The sequence below is a fragment of the Trematomus bernacchii genome, unplaced genomic scaffold (assembly GCF_902827165.1).
Source record: "Trematomus bernacchii unplaced genomic scaffold, fTreBer1.1, whole genome shotgun sequence".
NCBI lineage: Eukaryota > Metazoa > Chordata > Actinopteri > Perciformes > Nototheniidae > Trematomus > Trematomus bernacchii.
In genome coordinates, this window is record NW_022988043.1 from 10,780,439 (window position 1) to 10,799,698 (window position 19,260).

Consider the following 19,260-nt stretch of genomic DNA (forward strand, 5'->3'; position numbering starts at 1 on the left):
ATAAAACTTTGCATGCATCTTGCATCTCTGCTTGTGAATCTCGGACGGGGGGGGGGGGGAAAGCAAATGTTCTGTTCCGTCTACTCTTCGTCTCTAGGTGTCAGTGTTTCCTTAGTTTGATTTAAAAGGGAAGCAAAATGAAAAAAGGAACCGAGAGAAAAATACATGTTTTAAAACTCATCACAGATATATTTAAAGAAGGCCTGGTTTATTCGAGTACAAAGTACAGACAGATCTCTCACACATATCAACCTCATACATGCAGCATTATACAATGTGCCACGGATGCTGTTACCCTTTTGTTAATGTAACAAAACAGTACAGTCAACATATACATTTTAGCACAGACAGACTAGAAACGTCTCATCCTCTCAGCCCACTCTCTCTCACAGCAGAGACAATATAGTTGAATTATTGCACATCTTATCTACAAATAATAAAAGTGATCACATGATGTTACATTTACAGCAACTTGATGGGGGTTAGGAAGTTATGAAGCAATTTGAAATGAATTGAGAACCAAGTGCAAAATACAATACTCTGATCTCCAAAAGTACCAAACAAAACAGAGAGGTCTGCCCTAATCAAAGCCTCACTGAAAACCCAGGTCGTATTCATTTAGCAAAAGCTCAACAAAGCCTTTTAAAAATGTAACCGGTTCTTTGGGCATCTTTACAAACCAGATCTCGTCTGTGTGCTGTGTCGTAAGGTAACCCGTGATAATCTCTGGTGCAGCCTGCTTTATCTCCTCATGAAAGTCCACCATAGAGAAACACATGGCGAGTCTCGGTTCTGTTCACACACACTCTGCCAGTTAATAAGCTGCAAGAGACCCACAAACAATCCATTTAACAGGGAAACCACCTTTAAAGTGAATGATCCCTTAAGTGGCATATGGAAAGTTAGAGTCCTGCTGTGCCACACAATCAGATCATAAAGAAGTTTAGAAAACACAACAGTAAATGTCTGTCACACACACACACACACACACACTCCCAGACATACACCCTCCCAAGCCCTTGTTGGGAGTCTAAATGGACACATCTGCTAGTATTCAGTGGTTTGTTACGTTTTGCAGGTGAACCGTGTGAATGAACATTATAATGACGTTATAAACATACGCACTGACTTGCAGTCATTAACCTGTCCACAAAAATGCTAATGACTCATCGACTACTGATTTCTTTAACTAATCTCCTGCTTCTCCAGCACAGTGGTTTGTTTATGGCAAAGATAATTAGAAAAATAAACACTATCTTGTTCAAAAACATTGGATACGTCTGCAGGTAATGTTCTTTAGCCTGCTGCTGTACAAGAGCATTTTTGGCAGTTCAACCTGCAGCTGTAGAAGGGAAATATACGTTTTACTTTGTCCATGTTTATCATTAGCTAGGATGATATTGGTAGCGTGATCTGCATATTAATATTTTGTTTTCAGGGCTTCGATCTTTTCAACAACCAGCGATCTCATCATAAAGAAAATTGCAGAAAGAAATGTCTGTTCTCCTCCACTGAGATCTAAAAATGTGTGTAAAAGAGAAAAGACACCAAGGATGGTTTCCCCAGGTTTTGTGAAGGCTCAGAGCAGGCAGATTAGACTCTTCCCTTCTTCAATCTCCTCCTGGACCTTGTCGCTGGAGGTGGCAATCTCAGCCTGTGCAGACAAAACGGCACACAGGAAGGACCCCAGCGTTCCTCCTATCGCGGCGTAGAAGGCCCAGCCTAGGGAACAGAGGGCCGGCCTAAAGGGCAAGGCCTCAGCGCCACAGTAGCTGATCACCTTCTCTGATCCCCAACCAGCAGGGTACAGCATGAGGCCCACCATCAGCAACAGGCCTGGAAGCATAGCAGAGGATGAGACCAGTGGTTTAGTCACGTACGCGTAAACATCGGGGAAGAAAGCACAAACAGATCACAGTGCAGCTGGGAACATGGTGACTCAACTCTGGGAAAGAATACATGTATTTTTCAGCTGACAAGCATTTGATTTGTGTTGACAGGAAAGACCCCATTCGACCGCTTTCACAATGATGTCACATAATGATAGATTACCTACTTGACAGACATGAGCAATCAAACACACCTGTGGCCATTGTTGTAGAAATATGAAGGAGACTTGGAGAGGTTTGGTTGGAATATCCAACCTACAACTAGGAACATTTTGAAGGAACGCCGCTAGATGACAATTTATAAACGTAGATGTTTCAACTTGCAAACTTAATAACAACACAAGCATTCCCTGAAGGCTAGGCATGATAATACAACCATCATAGGCTTGTATAGACATGTAACCACTATAAACTCTGTGTCCGGGATCCTAGATTATTAGCATTAGCAACGATAAATGCAATCCAGCTGCTCAGCATTTTGAATTTCTCCATGGCTCTTCCCTACATTTCCTGAACTCAGTCACTGAAAAATACAGGTAGGATTATTGTAGCAACTTCCAATCTATTTATTTTTTAACTTCTAATGTACTTAACTAACACAAAATATTTGATAATTTTGATCCAGATTTTTGTTTGACAGAAGTCTGATCAGAGATCCTCATCTTGTTTTGTCTGGAAATAGTTTTCATTCAGTTTGGTGACAACATTATTATAAAAGTACATATGTCCATTGTATTTAGTGTTCACATAGTCCACCAGCCTTTTTTAAGAAGGACACAATAATTAAATGTCTGAAATTAAGATATATTGCAAAATAAGAACTAACTAAAGGAAAGAAAAATGTAATTTTGCACATTTGAAAATTCAAGTTCTTGAGTTTCTTAAGTTGTTTGCAGTATATACAAATAATGTATATTACTGTAGGTTTCCTGTTGGCCCTGTGGTCGGATATCTCTTTATCTCATTCAAATCTTTCATGTCTACTCCTAATGAACACTTGATTAAGTTGATGAAAAACATAAACTCAAACGGACATCTCACCTCCGATAGCCTGGAGCAGTCCACAGATGTTGAATATGCTCTTCTTCAGGATGCTCTGGAAGCACAGGCTGAAGATGGAGATACAAGCGACTCCTGCTAGAACTAAGATCCCTGCTGCCAGAAACAACATGGCCGCCTGCCAGAAGCCGCTGGCCACTTCTCCAAATGTCCGAGCGTAGGGCCCGCAGCTCACCCCAATTCCCCGGGCCCCGACACGAAGGCAGCGGCTGTACAGGCCGAGAGACGGCCGGTACTCCCCCGAGTCCACGCCCGCCCCGCTCGCACTGGAGTCCGAGCGGGGGGATCCCAGCAGCCAATCAGGGCTCATGAAGGCAATAAGCTCAGCAAAGGCCACCAAAATGCTGAGTAGTGTCCAGAGCATAGAGCGGCAGGTTACAATAACATGGCACATGATGCTCACTCTTTCTGAGATGGTCACAAAGTAAAAAAATATATAATTCTTGAACCCTTCAACTGACTGATACTGGGGAGTTTAAATTCCTTTACTACAAAGAGAAAGTTCCAGTAGGTTCCCTGTTCTGATCTTATCCTCTCAGCAGATGTTTTTCCCCCTCTCAGTCGGTATTCTTTGCTCTCGCCTCTTCTTCTTCTTTAATGAGGCAAGGTCTGGCTCTGGTCATCCCAAACAGCTACAACGCACCGAAGCAGCTTCCCTCAGCCATGGTAACGTTTGAGAAAGCACACCTATAGACACAAAGACACAAGAGGGTCAGAGACAAGCAGAATCTGTAAACATACAGTATGAAGTAGGAGTAACTGACAGGAAAAGGGGGGAAGAGGGGGGGAAAGGGGGGATAAGGGGGAGAAACGCCTGACACAGGATAAGAAGGGTGAACAGCAAATTATTTCCCATCCACCATGAATCATCAAACTCCCTCGTGTTTGTCCTACACAGGATGTTTAATGTGTATTGTCATCCATTAGGACCCAACATCTTCCCATGGTAAGCTACTTCATATTCAGCCAGCTGCGAGTGTAGCATGAGCAACACTTTCAGATGTCTGTTGGACGATGAATCACACACAAAACTGCACATTTATACTGTCTTCATTTTACTTGTGACTACTGGCCTTTTAGTCATTGATTTTATCTGTGAAATGACAGGAGCCTTGTGTGTTTTGCAACTGAGCAGCTGTCAGCACAGATCAGCGCAGAGCTCTGTTACAGCATGTCACATTTCACAGTAACACACAGGGTAACATGCCAGATCCTAACTGCAGGGGCAAGCACACACGTCACACCAACTGGAGTTCACTATTCAAATTACAGTCTGCATCAAAATCAAATGTCTTTGTTCTTTATTCAACAGCAATCAATACTTGATTACAAAAAAAAGTATAACTTGTAACAGATGACTTGAGTGCTCAATGCTGCATGTGTGTCTGAATTTGATTCAGGGTGGAAGTCTGTGTATTTGAGTGAGCGTAAATTAGTCCCAATCAGAGTGATTGTGATACTGTTGCTATGTTATGATACAGTTGCCATGACCAAACTGGCCTCGACACAGCTATGGTCTCATGGGAGCACCGAGGCTTTCTAAGAAACCCTCTGATGTCATCATCCAGCATTATCATACACACAGGGAAATATGTGGGATCTGGGTTTAAACACAGCAAGGTTGACTCTGCTGTTATAGCGCTAGTAGTATCTATAGAATCTAATTCAAGGATTATCACAGCAAAATGCCTATTTGTTTAATCTCATTTGAGGATTGTTCCTGTTTTTAGGTGAGGATTACTTTGTCTTGTGACGTTCCCATCAGCATGAGTATAATTTCTCTGTAACAGAGGATGCAGTAGAGGTCATCTTCCCAGCTATAACTTTGTTAAAGCAACTTCAAAAAATCTGTGATGATGTACTGATTTATTCTGCTCCGCATGGATTTAGCTATCTTTCCTGCTCTGTAATTAGATGATGCTGTCCATATTCTCAATTCCACCAACAAAGCTCCGTTTTGTCGATCGATTCTCCCATGGGGGGAAACAGCTCTTCCTACTGAAGTAAAGGTCCCTTTCAACTGCTGACAGTGAGGTTTGTAGCAGGATATTCTTTCTAGAAAGAGAAGTTGCTGTTAACTATAAAATGAAAGCAATTCTTCAAAGCTTTCACATTAAAAGGGAAGGGCAGCTAAACAGATGAGTTGACTGTTATCATGTTAATGCTCTCATTCTTACTGAATGTGTCATTTTGTTGGTGATGAAAACTTCTGTCCAAAAACCTTAATTAAAAGTCAGTCTGACGACCTGAGGGGAATGAATGTGGTATTAGGTTATCCATAACGTGCACGCCTCCAGTCAGGATGGTAAATCATCCCACTACATCTGCAGGGAATGAACACTATCCTGCATGTTGTCTGATATGATCTGAGTCACAATTCCCTGGCCACAAACTAGGAGCATTATCTCATGCAGCTAAAAGGCTGACTGATTCATCTGAGGCCGGGGTCGAGTAGAAACCAGCAAAACAGAGTCACAGGCATGACAACATCTAAAGAGCTAAGGTATGAGATGTGAAACACTTAAGATGTGGGCATAACTCAGTTCAGCGGGATTTACTCATGTCTGCACTTCACGGTTGTGTTTTTAAGGAGTTCTGCTGTAGTTGTGACGGGTTTGTTGTGCTTCCAGTTTGCTTTGTCTTGAATTTGATATTGATGCTAACATTCACCGTCAAGTTTGTATCTTACCATCTACTTTGCTCTAGCAGAATTTCACAGGAACGTCTCTGCTTAACATTGCTTTATTCTCATTCTACCATTTTGCATCCTAATTCGAGATTTCAAGAACCCTCAGCCAGAATACACTGTCTACATATAATTACCCAGCTTGCACCCAGATAAACTGAGGGAGTACATTTCAGTTTCAACTGAGCTGAATGTTATAGCAGACATGGATAAAGACACTACAATGACATTATTATCAGCCAAAAAAGGAAACGGCCGTAACAAGCAGGAAGCAAACAGGAAGCATTGGTGTCTGTCAAACTGCATGACATTCATGCATTGTCAGGATAAACTGCTAAAAAGTCTTTCAATCTGAATTTTCTAGCAAGTTTCCACCAAAATGATAGAAAAAAATGTCTGAAGAAACATGTTTGCGTTTGTGTTTCTACTTCCAGGAATGACAGCAACAAGAAATATAATCAGATGTTCATATTTGAACTGTGTTTATGTGTTTGAGGGTGGTTTGGGGTGTGCCCTATTCTATTCTAGTCCATTCCAGGCCTCCTCTCAAAATCATAGCTGTCCTTATTGTCATCAAAGTTTCCATTCTGCAGAAGTTTCAATGGTTTCAACAACAGCACGCACTCTGCCTGACCGTCTTTTAGCACTATTTCAAGCAAACCTTAGCATTACAGCAATTACTGATGTTGTGTGTGTGTGCATCCTGAATAAACATATGTGTGTAAATGCCTATGTTTGTTTGAATGGGTTTTAGTTTTTTAGCCACCCTTTCAACAGTTTTGGATTCTCAGTGAACGTTGAGTCTTCTGTTTACAGCAGATTATAGCCCCTCCAGGCCGGGCATGGTGCTCTCGGTTGAGACTACAATGCCCTCAAATTAGCAGTTCTGCCTCTTTAAACTACCGGGATGGAGCCTAAACATGCCTTGTCAAGGTAGTCAGAAGGCACAGTGTGTGATCTCCCCCAGTACTTACAGGAAATATCTTCACTCATACCTCATCACGGCTCTCTGGAGTCTCACAGAGGACTGCACTCAGAGGAAGGGGGAAACATGAAGGGACTTTTTATTTGTATTAGTGGGGTAAAGAGCAGAGAATTTAGACGAAGTATGTTGTCTTCGAGGATGAACATTATGATTCTAACACCTTCATAACCCAATTAACATATTTATTTTCTATTTAAAGGATCAGTTGTTTTTAAATGCTACATATTAGCTGATCATCTAAATATGAATTTAGCACTTTTTGGTGTTAAAATCATTTGAGTTTGAGAAATCTGGTGATTTGCTTGTGTGTGTGTTTTAGCATGCTTGCATGTGTGTATGTGCGTGTTAGGGTGCATGCTGCTTCGTCATTAAGCGAGCAGAAAGGTCACTACATCCTGAAAGTGATGAATACTTTCCGCTTGTTTGCTGGTTGTTAAACAGACTTCTGGGAAAGTGCTTCAACAGCACTTCCTTGGTAAGGTCAAGACTTTTTGTGTGTTTGAGTGAGCGCTGAGGGAGGAGTGTTTTACACTTCACGGCACATCAGACACTCAGAATTATGACTTATTCATAACCCCGCGATCAAGGCGCTGTGGGTGAGAGGTCTCGGCCTCCAAGTTGCTTTTGATAGATATGTATCTTAAAGAATTGTCAGATCTTTTTCACTGCAGCTCTCCATGTGCCTGTGGAGACACCGACATAGATATGCATTATCACTAACACTGACCGGTCATGGGGTCTTGTGCTTCTTTCATGAATCCTCCACGATGCTTAGTTAACGGATGATACAGTAGATACTATACAAGATGAAAGGAGTAATGTGGTTCTGCATCTGATCTGGACCAGCTCATTCCCACACTGTTTTCATGTCCTGACAAAAACCCAAGTGCTGCCACACAGGATTATATGCATGTAGTGAAGGCCTGCAGCCAACTTACACACAGTTCTCCAAACCTTCATTGAGCCGGCCAACATGAACAGTGTCCTTGCTGCTCTGAGACAAACTTCCTCTTTTGGAATTTACAAAAAATACAAACCACGGGCCAGCAGCCAGCCATGTGGACTACAGGTTTGGCTGTGAAAACCTTTTGGCCAGGCAGCCCTACAGTATATGCTCAATAACATGTCTACTAATGAAGCGTCAGTTTGAGTGGAGCCCTTTCAAAGCCTCAAAGCATATGAGGGTCAGTCGGTTGGCCGTTAGTTAAAGGAGCCCACTGAGTAGTAAATCTAGAGTAATTGGTCCGAGATATCAGCAAAGGCTCTGGTAGCATGCCAATGCGCTGAGGTAATGAGGGCCGGCCGCTGTAGTGTGCTCTTGAGAGTGAAAGTGAATGAGGACTGAAGGTGGGTGGTGCAGAGATCTGAAGCTCAGTTGACCCAGATTGTTCTTCAAAGAGGTGAGACACAGAGTTTGAGATAAACAATCCCACTGATTTACAAAAATAAAACAATTCTGAGAGATGATGGAAATTCTTTTGTTTCTCTATAATGGCAAGAGCGTGTCCCTGTTTAGGAAAATGTATTCAAGCTGTTAGATCCACCGCCCAGATCCGATGAACCCCCAGTTGATCTGGGCTGGGAGGACTCGATTAGCTCATTTTCTCTTGACGCAAATATCCTGTACCAGAGACCTCAAACCAAGGCAATCTGTTCCCTAAGCTGGTCTGCTCTGGTCATGCATCTGGACCAGCCAGGAGGAAGGCCCTCAAACCAAAACCACATAAGAGGCTGCTTCACCATCTTCAGGCTACACACAGCTACACAAACAAAATGTGTATGGTGAGGAAATCACAGGCCACTGATGAGGGTTTCATTTCCATCAGTATCTCCAAGAATCCAAAAACCTAAGAGATATGAAACAGTCAGAGTTGGGCAGGACCAAACATATCCCTCTTTCATAAAAGAATGCCGTTGAGCTCCAGGTGAAGTGAGGGAGAATGAAGCAATGTAGCTTGAATACTGAACCTCCCACACACCCATTACACACTCAACTCTCAATATCTCAATAAATGTCATATTCATTGGAAAGGGAAGGCTTCCCATTCCTTATAAAGTATCTGTGCTGGCATGGCAGAGTGGATGATGTAAGAACAGGCAAGCCATAACACCAGTCTGAATAGACGCCCATACCTTGCAGAAATGCCTCATGAACCCTTAGCAGTGTGAAAGTAGATCTGTGAACTTAAGAAACCCGAACCATCAGAAGTAGAGAGAACAAAGCCTTTCGAACAAAAGGATGGAACTTGCACGAGGAACTAATGAGTTGTACATCCCTTTGATTGTCACACCTAAGCCTTAGGGAGGCAAACATCCACCTGCTCTCACAGTGTGCTACACACAGAGGAGAGAAGACAAAAGAGTCTTGCAAAACACAACAAACAGACAGAGATACGTTTAGCTCTCTCAATTTCCCCAGATAATGTGAGACAACTCAAGCTGCTATCCTAAAGAGCTCTTTCTTGCTAAGCATAACCATGTGAGCCACTGCTTTGGTAGCCCTCCATAAACAGTGAATAAAAGATTTGCAAGAGGGATAATGCTTCCCATGGATAAACACTTACCACAAGTTGTGTGTCTCATAACTTCTGTGAGTGATTGCAGCCATCAAAAGCATTTTTTTTTTGCTCTGGAGTTAGTTTAGATGTATTTAACAGACAGATTAAACACTATAAAACAATTCAAGATGTTTAAAGCCATTAGTTGTTATTCTTTGACTGTGTATTAAGATTGAAGACATGCCAGAAGTTTCAGCTTTCAAATACAACGAGGAGGCTTGAGGTTTTCGATGACAAAAGGGGTCTGTAGAAATGATGTACACAACAAGTGATGAGCCCTCCACCAGTGTGCTGAAACAATACAACCCACTTTACTGACGCACAAACATATAAATAAATATACAGCCATAAACTGTGAAAGCTGCCATCCTGTGCTCACTTGTCCAAGCTATAATCGCATCAAAACGCACGACTTCCCGAGAGGAAAGTATCAGCCAAGCCCGTTTGTGTGCATGTGTTTGTGCCAAAAAGCCTGAATAAAATCGGCCCACTTCATCTGGTGCCACTCAACTTAAACAAAGGCTGCACAAAGACATGCCGACACCGGCCCCCTCACGCACTCTTCAGCTCTCAAAGACATGCCACCGTTGGCCCAGAATGCACTCACTCATTCTCAAAGGCAAGTCGCTGTAGCCCCTAACCTATTCAATCTGCGCAACACCCCGGCCCCTCACTCCCCGCGCTGACTCTGCAGTGGCCCCACAGTTTCTGTAACGCACAAAGCCCCTGAGTGACCCTCACATTTCACTGACACAAAGACAGGAATGACATGGCCTTGCTCTAGCCCATCCTCTTTTCTTATGCTTGCTTGTTTTTAAGATGATGGATGCCAACTTTTCACTTCTTATTTTTCTTAAGAACTCTATACTGTTCCTTTTACAGTGATGTTTGAAGGACCTCACAGGTGTTTTGGTTAACGTTGAATAATTACTAACTTAAAGTTGCTTATACTGGTAGCTGCTGGTTTCCATACAATATGAAAACTTGCAGAAGATCAGTAAATCAGAAAACTGAACTTCAGGATCCATGACAGATAATTTCAAAATTGCAAGATGGAGAGGAACAGTAGTGTCCTAGAAGATAGGAAATTCATCAAGTAACCTAAAACGTAAAATAACTAGTAAGAAACTAAGCAACAATGTGAAGAACTGCCAATGAGTAGTAAATATTATAACATACAAGGAGTCTTTAATTCTCTGGTAGTTGTAATCATAAATCACGGTCAAGTTCTTCATGGATTCTTCTTCATTAACTTTCTGCTGATGTTCCAAATACAGGGAACGAAATAAATCACAGAAGAGGCATAGTAATCCATTTTTTCTTCTATCTGGTAAACATCTCTATAAATCCAGTTAACATATAGCCACAAGACAGTTTTTAAAGCATCAGCATTTTTCTTTTCACTTTTGAATAAAATCTCCCTCCATCCATTTAGCATTGACAAGTTTGCGCTTGTCAAAACTAATTCTAGGAAAAGGAGGCAGGTGAGAGCAATCCCACTTACATAATATACAGCACAATTTCATCATAAAATCAGTCCTGGAATTTATTATATTTAATACAAAAACTCTGATTTGTCACAGTATAGAAGTGTAACAGCACACTGAATGGGTGGTGATAATTCCCTCCTCTCATCATGTCACTTTAGTTTGTCCTTGAACTCAGCTAGTATAAACACTGAACCTTTTCCTGGTTTTGTTTGGTCTATGATGTAGCACCACTTCCCCTCTCAGAGCAGTGTGTGTCAGGCAGAGAGCTCCATGGGTGGCTCTCACACAGATTGACCTCCTCCCTGCACCTCAAGGACATGGCCTTGTGTGGTGGAAAGAGAAACTTAGAGCAAAAGGGCTGTTGCATGGACATGTGAAAGATGGATTAAGTAAAAATAACAAAAAAAATGCTATAGTTAGGGTTCTAGTGTAGGAGATTTCTCTAATTGCTACTGTGCTGTGGTGTCAAATGCTGCAAGATGGTGTCCCTGAACACCAAGTTGTAGAAATGTCACTTTCTCCAAATCCACATTCATCAACTACCTCCATTCAAATGGTATGTAGGTGGCTGCTTCAGCATCTGAATCAATGAAGCATGCACACTTTCTCCATAACAGTTGGGAATACATAGATATGCAAAGAGGAGCTTGACTGAGAAAAAAGTTTAAAGTAGGTTTTCTGACAGTTAGAATAACTTTAACGTCAGCTAGACTTCTTGTATGTCAATCAGAAAAAAGACCATTTCGTAAATGACACTTTCAGAAACACGAGTTGAATCTACCAGCCAAAAAGGAGATGTGTGAAATCTTAACGTAAAAGAGCTACATTGTGTTTCCTCGTCGCATTGTCTTCTACTCACAGAGCCGACGTGGTGTGATGTTGCAGCCGACGTGAAGAAGCCGTCCTTTGTTTTGAACCGCTGCTGTGTTCCCCGTGCAGCCCAGCGCTCATTCACTCCAGGCTCCTTTCTTCAGGACGTTTTCTCTTTCCTTCTCCCCTCACATTGAGCCATCCCACCACCGTCTGACGTCTGACGTCGCCCTTTCTCCCCTTCTCTCCTCCCTCGCACTTCTCCCTTCCCCCACTCCGTTTGTCAGAGAGAAAGAATAAGCAAAGTTGCGAAGATGATGTCAGAGATGATGACGACTTCCTGAAACGCGACTTCCCAAAAACTCCATGAAACTTGTCCAGGCTAATTTAGTCACGCTTTTTTTTCAGCTTTTTCTCAGTTTCAAGTTCTCCTTTTTTTCCAGTGTAGCCTACTTATAAGTAAGCTGACAATGCATTTTCTCACAGGTCAAAGGCAAAAATAAGATACTGAAAAACGTCAAAGCAACATCCTTTAAATATGAATGATTTGACCTGATTAACTCTTTGAACAATGCCAGGTATAGGGTCTTGAATTTGTATTTCATTATTATTATTTTTCATGTCCATATGTTTTGATGGCTTTGGAACTAAAACAGTAGTGTCTCTACTGTAGCTTTGTTTAGCTTCATTAGGCAGCACTAAGTAACACGAGAACACACTTCATTATTTTCTTCATGTGAGGCTCCAGAAACATTTTTAAATCCTAAACTGTGTCTCCTGTAGAAAATAAACTGTGTTATTTCTTCTTGAGCTACAGACATTAACCACACAGTGAATGTCACTGGGCCCTAACTGCATGTTTTGAAGGATGTGTGTGTCTTGTAAGCAATGGTAAAATGTTGACAGTGATACATTTCTGGAGGAAGTCCATATAGAATCTGTTTAGAGTCACTTGGAATATCAGAATATCCTTACAGACAGGTTTGTTAAACATGTTCATGCTTTTATTTTGTGCAGAATGGAAACAATGGTCTTTTCAGCTCTCTGCATTGGCCTCTGGTGTGTTTTGGAATAATGTTTAAAATATTCCTCCTTGTCGATAAGTCTGGTTTAAATCATAAAGCAGTCGGCTTACAGATCCAAGAGTCCAAACTAAAAACATGAAGAAGCAAAATCACAAAATGTAATTCAAATACTGCAGCTGAAGAGGACTTGCTTTAAATCTGAATCAACTTAATGGTAAACTCTTCTGCTAAAAATGAAATCTTAAAAACGTACTTCTTTATCCTTATCGCTCCTCTATTTGTTTCTCTTCTTCTTAAACCTTTTTTTAGCCTTTAAAAAAAATCATTAATGCCCTAAATTACCCATGCTGGTGTTTCTTATTTATTGTTATTTAAGCCTTATGGCAAGCTCTGTAACCCATTCGAATGAAATGTCCTGTAATTAGGGTCTGAGACCTAGGTCGGCGAAGACCCTATTGAAATCGGTCGCGCAGCGACCGATAAACCTTTGACCCCCGCAACATATGTGAAAACTCACCAAATTTTGCACGCGCGTCAGAATTGGTGCAACTTCAGATGTGTAATTGATTCCGGAACTTTGCGTCAAAAATTGCGTAGGCCACGCCCACTTCCGTTTTTAACGTAAACTCCCCCCACTTTAACTTTCACGTAAACGAACGAAACTCGCTACGCATATCTAGGGTGCGGAGACAAACCAAAAAGCCTCTTGGAGGGGTATAAAATAACGTACAGGAAGCCGGCCATTTTGAATTTGGCGTCGGAAAAACGCGATTTATCGCGTTTTCGTCCTCCGCACGAAATCTATCTTCTCCCAGGGACTTTATCCGTACGACTCGAAATTCGTCGGGTAGCGTCTCGAGACATGGGGAATTCAAAGTTATCACGGAAGTTTTTTTCTTTCGCACGGCGTAGCCGTGAATTGGCGCCAAAGTTCGCGTTCGCTCGATGCTAGGCGATCCCTCGCCATGGAACACGATGTCATAACGCCAACTGACATACTCAGAACGCCACCAAACTTCACATGATGGTTAACACTGCGGCCCTGAACAGCTCTACGTCAAATTTGATGTTACTTAATATGGCGTTACCATGGCAATGCATCCCTCGCCATAAAACACGGTGTCGCTGTAACTCCAATGGACACGGTCCCATCGTCCCCCAATCTTCACTTTTATATCACCGGTCCATGCCTCAACAGCTCTACGTGAAATCTGAGATCTCAACGTATGCCGTTTCCATGGCAACGCATCCCTCGCCATAAAACACAATGTTGTCTTAAGTCAATGGAAAATGGTCCAAACTGCACCACACTTCAGATGATGGCTAATGGTCCGGCCCTCAACAGCTCTACGCCAATTATGGGATGTCATCATATGCCGTTTCCATGGCAACGCATCCCTTGCCATAAAACACAATGTAGTCTTAACTCAATGGAAAAGGTTCCAAACGGCACCAGACTTCAGATGACAGTTAATGGTCCGGCCCTCAACAGCTCTATGCCAATTATGGGATGTCATCATATGCCGTTTCCATGGCAACGCATCCCTCGCCATTAAACACGGTGTCGCTGTAAATCCAATGGGCACAGTCCCATCGTCCCCCAATCTTCACTTTTATATCACCGGTCCATGCCCCAACAGCTCTACGTGAAATCTGAGATCTCACCGTATGCCGTTTCCATGGCAACGCATCCCTCGCCGTAAAACACAATGCTGTCTTAAGTCAATGGAAAATGGTCCAAACTGCACCAGACTTCAGATGATGTCTACTGGTCCGGCCCTCAACAGCACTATGTCAATTATGGGGTTTCATCATATGCCGTTTCCATGGCGACAGATCCCTCGCCATGAAACACGGTGTTGTCCTAACTCAATGGCTTAAAGTCTCTTGATACAATCTTGGCCCCCATTCCCTGTTCAATAAAGCACTATAAACAAGACTGGATAACACTGTGGTCATCATCTAGAAGTTAATAATGAAAAATAATCAAACTGAAGATACTGTATCAGGTCACCATTGTCTTTAAATGCTTTCACACCTCAGGGGCAGATACGCCATGATTGTATCACAATATCATAGCTAATCACATCTCTGTGGTCTTGTATCTCATAGCATCTCTAGCTCTGATGTTTAGATCTAACTTTGAAAAGGGTGATGTTAGTTTCCCCTTTTTATGTTTGCATAGAGCACACAAAAACAAACAGGTTTTGGACCAAACTTCTTCACAAAGACAGAAAAAAACATTTATGTACATAGAGATTCAAGTAGAAACACAACACATATTCTGTAGTACCACCAAGGTACAAGACAGCATATGATACTTTATGAAGACTCCTGTACTTTTACTTAAGTAGGATTTTGAACACAGGAAATAATTGCTCATATTACTCATTAAAAAAAGTATCTTTGCATTGATGTTTGATACTTTTAATCACAGTAAGTCAAGGATCTGAGTACTATAACTACACAAACCATCGTAATTTAATTATTTATTTACTTTTTGTTCAATGGCAACTTTCTTTGGACATGCAGCTATCTGCAGTATTGTGATGGCTCATTTTTCTCCTTGACCTTTTTGAATATTTGAACACAAGCTTTCCCTACCTTTCCTTAGCAAAGACTTTTCAATTGTTTAGGATTAAGACTAAAGATTTAAGAAATACTTTATAAATCCACAAGGGGAAATTACATTTGTCCCAACCCTGACCCTTTTACTCTGTTGTTATTGACATGACATCACACACATACTTTAACCACACTCTATTCATGTTTTGGTAGCCAAGTGCATATACTGGTATGATAATTATATTCTGATTCTGATTCTGATAACTGTTTGTTTTAAAAAAAAAATCACATGACTGAATGTTAACCAGGGTTTTCAGTCATTAACACTTTGGTTTAAAGCATCATACTCATTCTAAACAACTTTTTCAACTATTTATTGGAAGCTGTGGGGAATTAAAGCAGAAGACATGAGCGGAGAAGTATTTTGCGTTGGCTCTTTCCTGAACTTCAGTTTTTGGTGCTCCCATATCAACTGCTGAACTGGATGGTTAACTTTCTGCTGAGAAACATTTGACCTTTGTTATAACAAAATAAACAATCCATGAAATCACACGGCTAAAAATCGATAGTTCTCTTGCAGCTGCTGTGTTGCAATAATCAGATACACTTACACGAGATACAGAATTGTTGGGACACTAACACCCATACCATACATGTCAATCTGAATTAAAAGCTTGAAATAACACAAGATAAAGATTACACAAGATGATAAGTGAAAAACCAGTTAAGGTTTAGCAGCCGAAAGAAGTGAAACTTACTTACAGAACTTTGTGTTCCAAACCAGAAGTCATCATGCCAATGGCAATGATCTTGTTTTTGACTGATTCAACATGATGTTTTGTGTCAGAGAACAACAAACATGACATGGTTCTGTTACACGTTTGTAGCTTAAATACAAATACAAAATATTTGAGATTATGCAAGGGAAGGCCATGTGGCAAGACCAACCTGGTCTCACCAGAATGCGTGACTCCACCACGACTCCTTAACACCGCAGTGTGTGGTGGAGTCACAAACTTTGCTACATTTACGTGTCTGCACCACGCAAACAACCCCAATGTAAAGTGAATGAGGCTCCTTTGTCCTTAACCCTAGCCCTGAACAGCTCTACGCCAATTATGGGATGTCATCATATGCCGTTGCCATGGTGACAGATCCCTCGCCATGAAACACAGTGTTGTCATAACTCGATGGAAAATGGTCCAAACTGCACCAGACTTCAGATGACAGTTAATGGTCCGGCCCTCAACACATCAATATGACAATAGTGAGTTTTCCTCAAAAGCTGTTGCCATGGCAACGCATCCCTCGCCGTTAAGCACGATATTGCTATAACTCCTGTGTAAATGGTAAAAAGTGTTCAAATTTCCCATGTGTGCTAACCGTCAAGCCCTCGACACACATATATGTGTCAGTTTTGAGATTTCGTCAAATGTCGTTGCTATGGTAACAACATGGTCGCCGTGAAACACGGTTTTCTCATAACTCCAGTTAACATGCTCCAAACGGCCCAAAACGTCACAGGTTTGATAACGATGCAGCCCTCAACACATCTAGGCGTATTATGGGGTGTCATCAAATTCCGTTGCCATGGCGACTGATCACTTTCCATCAAACACAATGTTTATGATACTGCTGTAACTCCTAAATACATTGTCCGATCGGCCTACAACTTCCCACGTTTGCCAACGGCCGAGTCCTCGAGACATCTGCCTGACGTCGACGTACGGACAACAGCCTGCGGAGCGTCGAAGACCCGCTCAACGCTGCTTGCAGCTTTAATTAGTCTTACCTTCATATCAAATACACCCTTAAAGTTAACAAGACCCGAGAAGACTGAATATCTTTTTACCTGCTCTATTTAGTGACTTTTGTTCTGATTTACAAACATAACGTAGTAATCTTATGTCTGTCTGTTTTAATCTGTGTCTATGTTGTTGTCAGTGACGTATTGTCTTATCTTTTTAAATGCCTTTGTGATGTGCTGCAACCCATTTTCCCCTCGGGGACAAATAAACGAATACTACTACTACTAATCTGGTGTAGAGATTCTCTGTTCTTGTCTTTTTGGGGTCTTGCAGTTTTTAACTTAACTTTAATAACACACGGTATACTATGAGTAAATACAGCTTGTGCCAGACACATATTTTCGCACGGTCATCAATGTCGTTTTTATTCTTTGTTAGCACTACAATATCAGTTCAGTTAGCTTGTTATGTTATATTTCATAGTATAGTCCAATATCCCTGCAGTAATTCACAATTTGGTGAAGATCAAGCTGTACATTTTTTGTTGAGACTATAAATAATGATGGCATAAGCAAAGACCCCACAAAGTGTCACATTGATGAGGTTCTAATTGTGATTACTTCATGTGTTTGACATGCATCATCACGTTTTTTATAGGCTTGCCAACCCATATTTGTACTGTGTGTGTGTCTGAGCAAGTCCATCATTATGAGTTTTACCACATTGGTATTTACTGCGTTCTCACTGCATGCTGTTTCTGTTATTTTCTACAAGACCATATACAAAACCCTTAAACAGCAACTCCTCTCCCCAGCCTGTTAACACCAGCTCCAATTTCCTCTGTGGGATGCTGCAGTGGGAGTTTGTTGAGTGCAGCTCTTCACGCTGCCCTCCTGACATTCTTCACAGCCTGAGACTTCGTACCCTACAGTTTGTCTCTTCGCTCACACGGGGCCTTGCTCCTCCACCGCGGCCCAGCCACTGTGTCATTTGGTCGGCCCTGCCTTCAGGACTTCCTCTTTGCACACCAGATCTGTCTGTGTGTGTCCTCCTGGTGAGAATACTGTGGGAGGCAGAGGAGTATGTAAATAGATGAGTGTGTGGTGACCACAGCGCTCCGGTCTCAGGAGGAAGATGCTCTGAGCTGCAGGGCAACTCCATGGGAAACACAGACAGGACCCAAGAGACACTGAGAGAGGATTGGTTTTGATGGTTAGTGGCTGTGGGGAGGAAGTTACACTCTCTTTGCAGAAATAATGCCATGATGCCATTCCTGGTGCGTGTACAGATATGTATTTGACTCTGAAAATAAGGGCTGGTATAATTGCTGGTATAATTGTGTTAATTGCAGTAGGGCTTTAAATATATATGCACTGTTTCTAAAACTTAAGTCTGAGTTGTGGTGTTTATTTGTGGGAATTTTGTGAACAATCCATTTTGTATAATGATGGTTTGGGAAAACAAAGTAGTTTAAAAAAACATCTTAAACATGAAAATGTAAATGTTTTGTAGATGGAGTTACTATTGTTCAATGTAAGTCGTTTAGTCTCTTTCAACTTTGACCATGTATTGACTTTGGTTGAACTAACTACTATATATATAATGTATATACTTCAGTCCAGTGAGGTAAACGTAAACATACAGCTGGCAGCAGTGTGGTCACAGGGATTTAAAAAATAAAAGAGGATAATCCATTATTTCTATTTTTGTTTTTGGGGGGTTTTCACAGCAGTATTGCGTTTCTATTATAGAGTTTGATGTTGGAAATGAGGTCACAGCCAACTCATGAAACACAAATAAAGTACGACATAAAGGTGACACAAGATGTTGAACCTCAAAAACACAGCAAAGAAGAGCATTACATCCGGGTTAGTCACTCAAACAGACCTTGCTGGGACAAGCTGTGCATGATTCAAGGCTTCAGAAATAGACACAGAAAATCCTCGTATATCTCCTTTCAGGAAAAACATATTTTCATCATGATGGATAATTACTGTGTTTAATTCAATGCATAAACAAAAGCAGTCTGTGTGTGACTCATACGTGTAAGCATAAACACCCAACGGGATCATCATATATGGTGATTTTGTGGACTTTTTACTTTTGGCTCACCACATGCTTTACAAATATTTTGAGTTTTGCTTATCGAATTTTGTTTATCCGACAAATCCTCTTCTACTTATCTCAACATATTAATCAACTTGAAGACACAAGTAACAACCTTGAAGGCAGCAGCATGCAATAAAATCAGATCAAGCACATCAACCTAACATCAACAGCATTACACTGCAGTTTGTTTAGCCAGAAGCAACACAACGCTTTGGTGATGGTGACTTAATGAATTGTGTTTGGATAACACATCAGTGGTTGCTAACAAACACCAGGCACCAGCTAACTCAGTTTTAAAGGTTCATTCCTCAATAGTGCTCTTCATAATCCTATAAT

The 19,260-nt window shown here is 41.4% G+C and overlaps 1 protein-coding gene across 1 annotated transcript; it reads right to left on the minus strand.

Annotated features, from left to right (window-relative positions):
- Nucleotides 1-187: 187 nt before the first annotated feature.
- LOC117473107 (LHFPL tetraspan subfamily member 2a protein-like) lies at nt 188-11,740 on the minus strand. Its single transcript, XM_034118593.1, has 3 exons — nt 11,527-11,740; nt 2,931-3,635; nt 188-1,836 (listed from the first exon to the last, which is right to left on the minus strand). The coding sequence occupies exons 2-3, from the start codon at nt 3,340-3,342 to the stop codon at nt 1,580-1,582; spliced, it is 669 nt and encodes a 222-aa protein (XP_033974484.1). The 5' UTR covers nt 3,343-3,635; nt 11,527-11,740; the 3' UTR covers nt 188-1,579.
- Between the last annotated feature and the right edge of the window lie 7,520 nt (nt 11,741-19,260).